The following is a 12,199-nucleotide window of genomic DNA, read 5'->3' as shown; positions in this document are numbered from 1 at the left end:
CTACCATTGTAGGTATCCATTGTTTTTTCCGTCTTTTCTACTTTGTCCTTCAATCCCATAAGTTCTGTGATTTGTTTTTTCAGACTTTCTGTTTCTTCTTTTTGTTCAGCCCGTGTCTTCTTCATGTCCTCCCTCAATTTATTGATTTGGTTTTTGAAGAGGTTTTCCATTTCTGTTCGTATATTCAGAATTAGTTGTCTCAGCTCCTGTATCTCATTTGAACTATTCGTTTGTTCCTTTGACTGGGCCATATCTTCAATTTTCCTAGCGTGATCCGTTATTTTCTGCTGGTGTCTGGACATTTAATCAGATTTCCCTGGGTGTGGGACCCAGCAGGTTGAAAGATTTTCCTGTGAAATCTCTGGGCTCTGTTTTTCTTATCCTGCCCAGTATGTGTCGCTTGTAGCACTCGTCTGTCTGCGCGTCCTACCAGTAAAAGATGCTGTGGCTCCTTTAACTTTGGAAAACTCTCGCTGTGGGGGAGGGTCGCCACCTGAAGCGGCTTGAGGGAGTTCTTATTCAAATCTCCCAGCCGACCCGGGAGTCTGCGTGGGGGGGAGGGGCGCCGGCCTCCGCGACTTGGGGGAGTGTCGGTCCAAATCTCCCAGCCGGCCCGGGAAGCCAAGCGTGGAGTGGGGCACCAGCCGCCACAGCTTGGGGGAGTGCCGGTCCAATGTTCCCAGCTGGACCGCAAAGCCACGTGTGTGGAAAGGACCCCGGTTTCCGGCCTCCATGGCTTGGGGGACCTCCTATCCAATTCTCCCAGCCGGCCCGGGTGGCCGCGTGTGGGTGGGGCGCTGGCCGCCGCACCTTGAGGGGACCGCCTGTCCAGTTCTCCCAGCCGGCCTGGGAGGGAGGGAGGGAGGGACTCCGGCCGCCAGCCGCCCCGGCCTGGAGAAGCGCGCGCCCCTTGGGTATCTCACCGCAGCGGATTCTCCCTGCCTGTTCAGCCTTTCCAGAATGGGGTACGCTGTCTTTTTGGTCTCTGTCATGGCTCCGGGAGCTGTTCTGTACCGTTTCTATTTCTTTAGTAGCTGTTCTGGAGGAGGAACTAAGACCCGCGTGTCTTACTAAGCCGCCATCTTCTCCGGAAGTCAACATATATTCTTAACATACAAACATTCCATGCATGGTATGCATTCAGTTGCTCACAATATCATCGCATAGTTGTATATTCATCACCATGATCATTTTTTTGAACTTTTGCATCATTCCAGCGAAAAAAATAAAAAATAAAAACGAGAAAACTCATACATACCATACCCCCACCCCTCCCTCTCATTGACCACTAGTATTTCCATCTACCCAATTTATTTTAACCTTTGTTCCCCTATTATTTATTTTTCATCCATTTTTTTTACTCATCTGTCCATATAGCTAAAAGGAGCATCAGATACAACATTTTCACAGTTACACAGTCACATTGTAAAAGCTGTATCATTATGCAATGATCTTCAAGAAATAAGGCTACAGGAACACAGCTCTACAGTCTGAGGTACTTCCCTCCAACCGCTCTAATACACCATAAACTCAATAGCAGATATCTGTATAATGCATAAGAATAACCTCCAGGATAACATCTTAACTGTTGAAATCTTAGCCACTGACATTTTATTTTGTCTCATTTCTCTCTTCCCCTTTTGGTCAAGAAGGTTTTCTCAATCCCTTAATGCCAGGTGCCAGCTCATCCCAGGATTTCTGTCCAACATTGCCAGGGGGGTTACAGCCCTGGGAGTCATGTCCCATGTAGAGGGGAAGGGCACTGAGTTCACTTGCCATGTTGGCTCAGAGATAACAGTCACATCTGAGCAACAAAAGAGGTTCTCTGGAGTAACTCTTAGGACTAATTTTCAGTAGGCTTAGCCTATCCTTTGCAGGAATAAGTTTCATAGGGGCAACCCCCAAGATTGAGGGCTTGACCTATTGATTTGTTTGTCCCCACTGCTTGCTAGAATATCAGTAATTCTCCAAAAGGGGAAGTTGAATATTGCCCCTTTTCCCCCCATCCCCCAAGGGGACTTTGCAAATACTTCTTTATTCACTGTCCAGATCACTCTGGAGTTTATTAGGATATCACTAACCTGGACAAACCATCAGAATCTCATGATTGATACTCAAGATTCCATGTACTTATGGTGTTAACTAAGCTGACCATACAAGTTAAATTAGCAAATGTACTCCCCAAAATATAAATTTTGCACCAAATAAGCATCTCTCCCTTTAGTCTTATGCAGAAGTTGATGTTTTAAAGCATTGGCAGTATCATCCTTTACCCAGCTTCTGATATGCCTTAGTGCTATCCAGATCAGCTTCATTCATGTTTCTACTCGATGTCAGATCACTTTTCTAACTTTTTAAACTGTTCCTGTATGGGGTACTGTTAACTTTCATAGCTTCAGAGCTCTAACTCTGAGTCTCAAGTGTCACATGAATACCTGAAGTTTCTGGGTAAGACCATGTTATATATACACACAGCTCAATATCTCAGAGTTTAGAATGAACAGTTACACCTCCTGACTATGTGTGACTGCTGTAAGAGTTTACAATTTAGGACCCTTTACTGTAGGCTCCCAACTTGATAATCCATGCTCTCAACTTTAGTTCACCAAATTTTTATACTATAGTTAGTCCATACGATTGAGGCATGATAATATTTGTCTTTTTGTTCCTTATAATTCATTCAACATACAGCTCTTAAGATTCATTCGCCTAGTTGCATGCCTCACACCATAGTTCCCACTTCCATTCCTCAGTTGTTATACCCTTGGACCACCTCTTTTCGTTGTGGATCATGAACATTGCCACCAGAAACACCAGTGTACAAATGTCTATTCGTATCCCCACACTCAGTTCCTCAAGGTGTACACTCAGCAGCGGAGTTTCAGAATCATATGGCAACCAACCCCTAGTCTCCTGTGGAACCACCTGCCCTCCAAGAGGCTCATTTCCCTACCAATAGCAAATAGGTACATCTCTCTTTCTCTAACACTTGTTTCTCTCTGTTCATTTTTAAACAGTTTTATTCACACATCATACAATCCAGTCTAATTGTATAGACATGCCTTCACCGTCATACTCTATCTGAAGACATTTCCTTTTCTTCCACACAGAATCCATACCTAATCCCCCACCTGCTGACATTCAGTTTTGGCATAATGCCTTTGTTACATTCAGTGGAAGCATATTACAATGTTACTGATCATAGTAGACCCTAGCTTACATTGATTGCACTACAAAAATGATTTTTACATCCTTAGCCAGAAAAAAATTGACAAAGCCTACTTACAAAGTTGCTAGTCTGTTTTTTATACAATTTTGAGATATATTCATACATACAAATCCATCCCAAGTATGTAATCAATATCTTGCATTATCATCACATAGCTGTGCATTTTTTTTAATCATCACAGTCAGTTTTAGAACATTTTCATTACTCCAAAAAGAAAAGTAAAAACATAAAAGAAAACCCAAGACATTCTATACCCCTTTAAAACCCCTATTCTTTTTTTTTAAAACCCCTATTCTTGACCCCTACTATTGGTGTGGTATATTTGTTACTCTTGATGAAAGAATATTAAGATATTACTGTTAACTATAGTCTGTAGTTTGCAAAAGATACATTTTTGTCGTATACCACTCTATTAACTCCTTGTAAAAGTGTTGTGCATTTGTTCTGGTTCATGAAAGAACTTATTTATTATTTGTAGTGTTACTCGCAGTCATTGTCTACCACAGTTTACTGTGTTATACATTCCCATATTACTACCATCTTGATATTGTCTTTACATGGGTGGTGGGTGGGGGTTCTTAAAGTTTCTTACAGAAATATTGAGGTTAGGTAGTTTCCTGAAGCTAGGAAGTTCTCCTAGCAAAATCAGGGTAATAAGGTCATACTGGAGTTGCACAGAGCTGCTAGTTGCTCAGATTTTGAAAATCAACCAACCAGTCTTCTGAGAAAGATCAGTTTTAGCAGTTGAAACATATTCTTAGACTTTACTTAAAGAATAGGAGGACAAAAAGAATTATGTACACACACACACACAACAAAAATTAAGAAAAAAACAAAATTAAATAAAGATATGGGGGGCAGATTGAAAGAGTAAGCAGATAGGTTATGAAACATGAATCAGAGTTAGGTAAACAAAAATAATGTGACCTGGTCAGCTGATCATTCAAAGAATTAAGCTAAATTACTAGCATATATATACATCAATGACTTTATTAATGGCACACGGTCTCAACTGAGGTGATTTAGGCTACCTTCCATATCTTAAAGGAGTCTAGCTGCAGCGTGTCTGAGGAGGTATATGATTGTTAATCACTCCATTATATTCTGCACTATTTAAATCCCATTTAATAATTATGTTTGAGAACCACTTTCTAAGAAGAGCCACTGGTAAACTAGTGTGTCTTGAAAAAAGAAGACTATGATGTTCAGACTGGAAGGATTGTCATTTAATGAACAGGTGAAAGGATTGGAGATATTTTGCCTGGAAAAGAGAATATTAACTGGAGCTAAGTCACTCTCTGGATTTGAATTTCTTCATCTTTGAAGTAAAGTGGTTAGACTAGATGATTTCTGAGATTTAAAGTTTGAAAAGTTGCTATATAAAAGAGGAAGTAGAGTTAGTTTTTTAGTTTTGTATTCTTGACATGGGTCTGGAGTATAATGCCTGAAAGTCATGATGTTCTTATAAAATTTGATGAAATATGGACATACTAAATTTTTAAAAATATACTAAATATATCAGTATATTACTTTTTGCTTTATTATATGGTACTTTGAACTAGATTGTAATAGAGCCAAGCAGTATCAGGTGCTGAAAGTTAAAATACATTTTATGGAAAAGCTTAAAATCAAACAAATCGTATTTGTTTATGTATTTTTTTCAATGAATTGAGAAAGTCTCTCTTTATTCAATTGAGAAACTTAATTTTAAAAGCATTATCTCAAAAAGCAGAACAAAGACCAATGGGGAAGAAAACTCAAGGAGGCAAGTATCATGGCCAAATATTGATGAAGAAGCTTATAAATGGCCATTTAGTAATGGTCCCTCTCTGGTTGTAAACACTAAATTACTGGAGGCATTCTTTCAGAGGTTTGGTGTGTACTGTTAGGAATGCTGCAAAAAAAAATTTTGTATTCAAAGAAGAGCACCTTTACTAATACTAAGATTTAATCATTTGTATACAAGAAGATAGTTTGGTTTATTGTAGGTCAAAGGGGAAAGTAAGCAGAATACTAGTAAGACACTGACTTTGGAAGCGTGTGGCACTATACTTGTCATGAACAATTTTTCACACACCATTCTTCCCTGGGTATTTAAAAACGTTTCCCTCAGGTTTTTATTTTTTGTTGATAAATAAGATTGCCAGTTTTTTAAGTAATTGCTGTACGTACTTTAGTGTTCATTTCTTGTCAAAGTTTTGTGCTTAGTGGTAAAAACTCAAATCAGAAGGGTATTTTTCTTCTCATTCAGCAAGCTTACTTCCTGTGTCCTGCAAGTGTCTTGCTTTGTAATAATAATCTGCATACTTCAGTTTAAATTTTTGTGACCAAATCCAGGAAAAGGAATAGTATTCAAAACTGTCTTCTGGCAATTTAAATTTAAATTATAGTCTAGCTGATAACTATGTATTTGGCTACTTTGAGCAAATTTCTGAGATTTTAGTAATGAGTCAAATTATTTCATTATTTTCATTGAAGTAGTTTTGCAAAGTTGTGAATATTAACTCTTTCTGAAAATAAATTAATTATATTAATATAAACATTTATGTTTCCATTGGCAGAGTGTCCATTATTAATTTCAGAGAAAAGGGAAAGTCAAATAAACATGATTTTCATTGTCTGTCTGAGCATAATATACTATTTGAATAGCTGACTTAAGTTTTTTATTGAATAAAAAAATTATCTGAATAAAGAAGTAGCCAACTTTGTTCTGAATAATAATGCTTGAAATACATTTATTGAAATCTTGGTGTTGAGTTCTATTTGATTTCTGGATAATATAGTATAAACTTTCAACTTGTGTAGGCATAAACCTTTTCATATTCTTATAACTGCTTTACAGAATATTTATTGATAATTTTTGTGTGAATTCTTTGAAATCTTCACCACTCTCCTTAAACCCCTAAATCCCTACGTGGTCTTCACTAGTAGATTACCTTTCTGTCTTTTTATTGTGTTTTCTTTGGGCCTGGGCATTGTTAGGCTTTTTTAAAAATAAAATAAAATTTATTAGATAAGCTGTAGGTTTACGGAAAAAAATCATGCCGAAAATACAGATTTCCCATATACTTCCCTCTCTCACACACACAGGATTCCCTATCCACCTCAGGTTTCCCTCTTCTTCATAGCTTGGAGGAAAGAGATATTATTCCCCTTTTCTAAAACTTAATTCTTTCACCTCTTTTCTTGTTCCTTTCTCCCCAAAGTCTTTTCTACTATTATTTTTTAAAGGGTAAATTATACTTACTGCCTTTCTAATTTCTCTAGGCATCCTTTCTTATTCCCACCACGTTGTAGAAAGTTGTTTCTGGTAGAGTTAATACTGATTGCCACTCTGGTGACCATATTCACTGTTTAGCACTTTTGCTTCATTTTAAGTAATTGATGAGATTCTTTCCTTGAAACTTCTCTGTTTGCCCTATGCCTCTACCTCTAATTTTAGAGCTTTTAGAATAGATGACAATGTAAACATCTATATGGATTTCCAAACACTGCACATTTACTAGAGAATTCAGTATCTTCCCCTACAAACCTCTTCTTTCTTTTTTCCATGTATAGGATAATAGCATCAGAAATTTTTTTCTCATTGTCATGTTTCATTCATTCATAAACAATTGTTTGAGGTTATACAAATGTAAGGATTGCAAATATGAGTCGTTCTCAGATTCTACCTTTAGGGAATTTGATCTAGAAGGGAGAGACAACATGTTTGTGTGTGTAACTGTAATACAAAATAGAAAGCCTCAAGTGCCACATAGAAAAATCCTGTGTAAAATTGGAAAAAAAAATGATTTGGTGCATGGGTTGCTTATGTGGAGTTTGAGAGGCATTGGTTGAGGCAATAGGTGTAAAACATTTTTTTGATAAATACTTTTTATTACAGAAAGAGTAGAGAAAAGTAAATGAACAAACAACAATACATTAGTAACGTGTAAGGTGAAATTTTTAGTAGCCTTATCTCAAACATTAAAACATTTCAATATTTGGTATTGTCTTGATTAATGTCTAGATACTTATAGTTTCTTTCTCTTACTGTCAATTGAAAGTCATAAACTACTAGAAAGAAAAAATCTAATTTGTGAAAGAGACTAAAAAATATAACTTTCTAGATTAAAAAAGAAAAAGATCTAAAAATTCCATTAAGGGCATTCAAAATCTGCTTTTAAGAATAAGCAAAACCGAAAGAACAGAGTGTTGGTCAAACAAAAATACTCCTTTCCAAGATTTTCTACAGAATTGCTCCCACAAAGGTGACAATATTGTTTTTGTTGTTGTATTTTTGTTTTTGTTTTCAGAGACTTTTTTTCAAACGTTTAAACATATATACAAAGCAAATAACAAAAAAAGCAATAGTTTTCAAAACATTCTTCAAAAAGTAATTACAGGACAGATCCCAGAGTTTGTTATGGGCTAGCATATGATCCTCTCAGATTTTTTCCTCCTTGCTGTTCCAGAATATAGGAGGCTAGAAGGAATAAATATTTTTTTATCAACACAATAAACTTTTTTTTTCAATGAAAATAACATATATACAAAAAAGCAATAAATTTCAAAGCACAGCAGCACCACAATTAGATGTAGAACACATTTCAGAATTTGGCATGGGTTACAATTCCACAATTTTGGGTTTTTACTTCTAGCTGCTCTAAGACACTGGAGATATCAATTTAATGATTCAACAATCATATTCATTTATTAAATCCTATTTTCTCTGTGTAACGCCACCCTCTCACCTTTGATCTTTCTATCCCTCTCTTTAGGGGTGTTTGGTCTATGGCCATTCTAACTTTTTCATGTTGAAAGGGTCTGTCATTAATATGGGGTAGGGAAATGGAACTATCTGATGTTCTAGAGAGGCTAGACCCTCTAGGTTTCAGGACTTATCTGATCCAGGGACCCATCTGGAGGTTTCTAGAAAGTTACTCTAGTGGAATTCCTTGTGGAATCTTATATATTGCCCTAAGTGTTCTTTAGGATTGGCTTTAATGGTCCTGGTTGGGGTTTGGCAAGTTATCATAGGTAGCAATGTCTAATTGAAGCTTTCATAAGAGCAACCTCCAGAGTAGCCTCTTGACTCTGTTTAAACTTTTTCTGCAACTTCTGAGACTTTTTTTAGAGAGAAAATATAGTGGATAAGCATGAGACTCTGAGGCCAGACTGCCTAGGTTCAAAATCTTTCTGTGTCTATATTAGCTACGTAACCTTGTCTGAGTTAATTAACTTCTTTGTGCCTCAACTTGTGCAGTTTTCTTGATATGTATTATATATTCACATGCCATGGAATCATCCAGAGTAGATTATCATATAGTTATGCATTTATCATCACAATCAACTTTTTTTCTTTTTTGTAAAAAATAACATATATACAAAAAATCAATGAATTTCAAAGCACAGTGCAGCAATTAGTTGTAGAACAGATTTCAGAGTTTGATATGGGTTACAGTGCCACAATTTTAGATTTTTCCTTCTAGCTGCTCTAAGACACTGGAGACTAAAAGAAATATGAATATAATGATTCAGCAATCATACTCATTTGTTAAATCCTGCCTTCTCTCTTATAACTCCTCCTTCTCCTTTGATCTTTCTCCTACTCTTTAGGGGTATTTGGGCTATGCCCATTCTAACTTTTTCATGTTGGAAGGGGCTATCGATAATATGGGGTAGGGGGATAGAACTAGTTGACGTTCTGGGCAGGCTGGCCCCTCTGCATTTTAGGATTTATCTGGCTAGGAACCTATCTGGAGGTTGTAGGTTTCTGGAAACTAATCTTAGTGCCTGGGACTTCCGTAGAATCTGAGATAAAACACTAGGTGTTCTTTAAGGTTGGCAGGAATGATTTTGGTTGGGATTTGGCAGACTATGAAAGGTAGCAATGTCTAACTGAAGCTAGAGTAAGAATACCCACCAGAGTAACCTCTCAACTCTATTTGAGCTCACTTAACCATACTGCCTTATTTATTACACTTATATTCCTCCTTTTGGTCAGGATGGCATTCTTGGTCACATAGTGCCAAGGCCAGGCTCATCCCTGGGAGTTATATCCCAATTTGCCAGGGAGATTTTCACCCCTGGGTATCAAGTCCCACGTAGTGGGGAAGATAATGATTTCACTTGCAGAGTTGGGCTTAGAGAGAGAGGGGCCACATCTGAGCAACAAAAGAAGTAACTCTTAAGTATACCTATAGTAGGCTAAATTCTCCACTACTTACTTAAGCTTTACAAGAGCAAGCCTCAAGATTAAGGGCCTGGCCCTTGATTTGGGTGTCCCTAATATTTGACACAGTAGCAGGGGTTTCCCCAATGGTAAAGTTTAATAGTTTCATTTATTTCCCATCCCACAAGGGATTTTGTCAATACTTCTTGATTATCTGCTTAATATACTCTGTGATTTGCCCAGACATTACATTAAGCTATTCAGGATTATATATCCTCATTCTTCTTCTGGGCTCCCTGTATTTGGATTGTTTAAATGATCTATCCAGATAGGTTGAGTTATATTATGTGCTACAGAAAATTTAGGTTCTGGACAAAATAAACCTTTCTTCCTTTGGTCTCATAGAGTAGGTAAAGTTCTAAAATACAGCAAATATCTTCCTTACTCCTGAATTCTGAATTTCCTTAATTCTGTTATGATCATCTTCATTCTTATCTCTAAATACCAGGTTATACATATATAATACAGCCTCTCAAAATCCAGAATTAAAATAATAATAATAATATTTTTTTAAAATCCAGAAATAACAATTACCTCTTCACAATAAATGTGACTGCTATATTAGTTTACTCTAGGCCCCTGTTTTCTTATAAGTATTTTGTAAATGAGACCATATAATATTTGCTGTTTTGTTTCTGGCTTATTTTGCCTCAGAAAGTGTTCCACAGGTTCATTCATAATGCTGCATGCCTCACAACTTCATTCTTTTTTGGGCAGCAGAATATTCAATGGAATCTATACACCATCGTTCGCCATACTGTTTCTCAGTCAGTGTATCCTTCAGCCACCTCCATCCATGAGTATTATGCAAAATGTCCGAAGTCAACAGTTGCTTAACACTTTGAATTTTAGACAATCCCATTATCCCCAAGAGAAAAATAACCTATAAACACACCTTCACCAGATAGAAATCCAAACCTCCCCTTAGCTCGTGTCCCTCCCCCCATTATTTACCCCTGGTATTGCTGTGGTACTATTGATGTTTTCCTGTTAAACATATCCATAGCATGTAATAGCATTTCCCCCCATATTCCAAAGCCTTAACAAACATACAAACATTCTTGACATACAAATATTCTATACCCGGTGTACATTCATTGGCTCACAATATCATCACTAGTTGTGTAGTCATCACCATGATCACTCCAGCAAAAGAAATAAAAAAGAAAAAAGAAAAAACTCATACATACCATACCCTTCCCCTCCCTCTCATTGACCAGTAGTATTTAAATCTACTTGATTTATTTTAACTTTTGTTCCCCCTATTATTTGTTCACTTCTTATCCATATTTTTTACTCATCTGTTCATACAGTAAATAAAAGGAGCATCAGATGCAAGGTTTTCACAATCATACATTCATATTGTAAAAGCTATATCATTAGACAAAAGTCTAGGGGTGGTCAAGGTCTGCGCCTGCGCGGGCGCCGGCAGCTGCCTCGCTCGCTCGCCTACCTGCGGGCGGGCGGCTCCCGGGCGTGGGTCCCGATGTCTGCTACGATGGGAAATTCAGTTACCACAGTTGTCTCCAGAAGAGAGAAACTAAAAGACATTAACAATGGATGAAATTGGGAGAGATATCAAAAAGCTGCTGTCAGGCCCAGATGGTGTAACAGGTTAAAAAGTCCTTCATGAAGAAGAAAGTTCTTAAGCCCCATGATGGATTCGGAAGCCCGTGAAAAGAGGCCACCAATCATAACATCTTCAAAACAAGATATATCACCTCATATTACAGATGTTTGTGAAATGAAGCATTACTTGTGTGGCTGCTGTGCAGCTTTCAACAATATAGCAATCACTTTTCCTATTCAGAAGGTCCTCTTTCGGCAACAGCTATATGGAATCAAAACCCGGGATGCAATACTTCAGTTGAGGAGGGATGGATTCCAAAACTTGTATCGCGGAATCCTTCCCCCGTTAATGCAGAAGACAACTACACTGGCCCTTATGTTTGGTCTGTATGAGGATTTTACTTGCCTTCTCCGTAAGCACGTCAGCACCCCGGAGTTTGTAACTCGGAGCGTGGCAGCAATACTTGCAGGGACAACAGAAGCAATTTTCACTCCATTTGAAAGAGTTCAAACAAACATTGCTTCAAGACCACAAGCATCATGACAAATTTACAAACACTTACCAGGCTTTCAGGTCACTGAAATCCCACGGAATTGGAGAGTATTATCGAGGTTTGGTGCCCATTCTTTTCCGTAATGGATTCAGCAATGTCCTTTTTTTTGGCCTTCGAGGTCCCATTAAGGAGTACTTGCCCACTGCGACAACTCACAGTGCTCATTTGGTCAATGATTTTATCTGTGGAGGGCTCTTGGGTGCTATGTTAGGATTCTTGTTTTTTCCACTTAATGTTGTAAAGACTCGCATGCGGTCTCAGATTGGTGGGGAATTTCAATCTTTCCCCAACGTTTTCCAAAAAATCTGGCTAGAACGGGATAGGAAACTGACAAACCTTTTCAGAGGTGCCCATCTGAATTACCATCGTTCTCTTATATCTTGGGGTATAATCAGTGTGACTTATGAGTTCATGTTAAAGGTTATATGAAAGAATCATTAGTTAAGTGCCATTTATCAACCAAATAGACCTAAGAAGAATGCAGTTCTGCCTGGTTTATAATCGGCCACATACTAGTTGGTATCTTAAGTCCAGGGTACAGTAAACTATGGGCAGAACTGTTTCTTTAAATACCAAGGATAACAAAAGGTTTCAAGAGGAAAATTAATTTATTTTATTTTTTTTATCATTACC

The 12,199-nt window shown here is 37.6% G+C and overlaps 2 protein-coding genes and 1 pseudogene across 2 annotated transcripts in view; 2 read left to right on the top strand and 1 right to left on the bottom strand.

Moving 5' to 3' along the window:
• Nucleotides 1-10,994, bottom strand: part of LOC143643933 (survival motor neuron protein pseudogene) — a 26,237-nt pseudogene extending 15,243 nt beyond the window's left edge.
• The window catches only part of PIK3C2A (phosphatidylinositol-4-phosphate 3-kinase catalytic subunit type 2 alpha), a 195,882-nt gene that overhangs the window by 59,098 nt on the left and 124,585 nt on the right, over nt 1-12,199 (top strand). The gene's annotated exons all lie outside the window — the stretch shown is intronic.
• Nucleotides 10,823-12,199, top strand: LOC143644730 (mitochondrial nicotinamide adenine dinucleotide transporter SLC25A51-like). Its single transcript, XM_077114131.1, is given in 2 exon segments — nt 10,823-11,523; nt 11,525-12,199. Coding segments are annotated over 2 exon segments (897 nt in total). The 5' UTR covers nt 10,823-11,097; the 3' UTR covers nt 11,996-12,199.

The sequence above is a fragment of the Tamandua tetradactyla genome, chromosome 8, assembly GCF_023851605.1.
Source record: "Tamandua tetradactyla isolate mTamTet1 chromosome 8, mTamTet1.pri, whole genome shotgun sequence".
Lineage (NCBI taxonomy): Eukaryota > Metazoa > Chordata > Mammalia > Pilosa > Myrmecophagidae > Tamandua > Tamandua tetradactyla.
The sequence above is the reverse complement of the archived record's forward strand: the minus strand, read 5'-3'. Positions and strand labels throughout refer to the sequence as shown.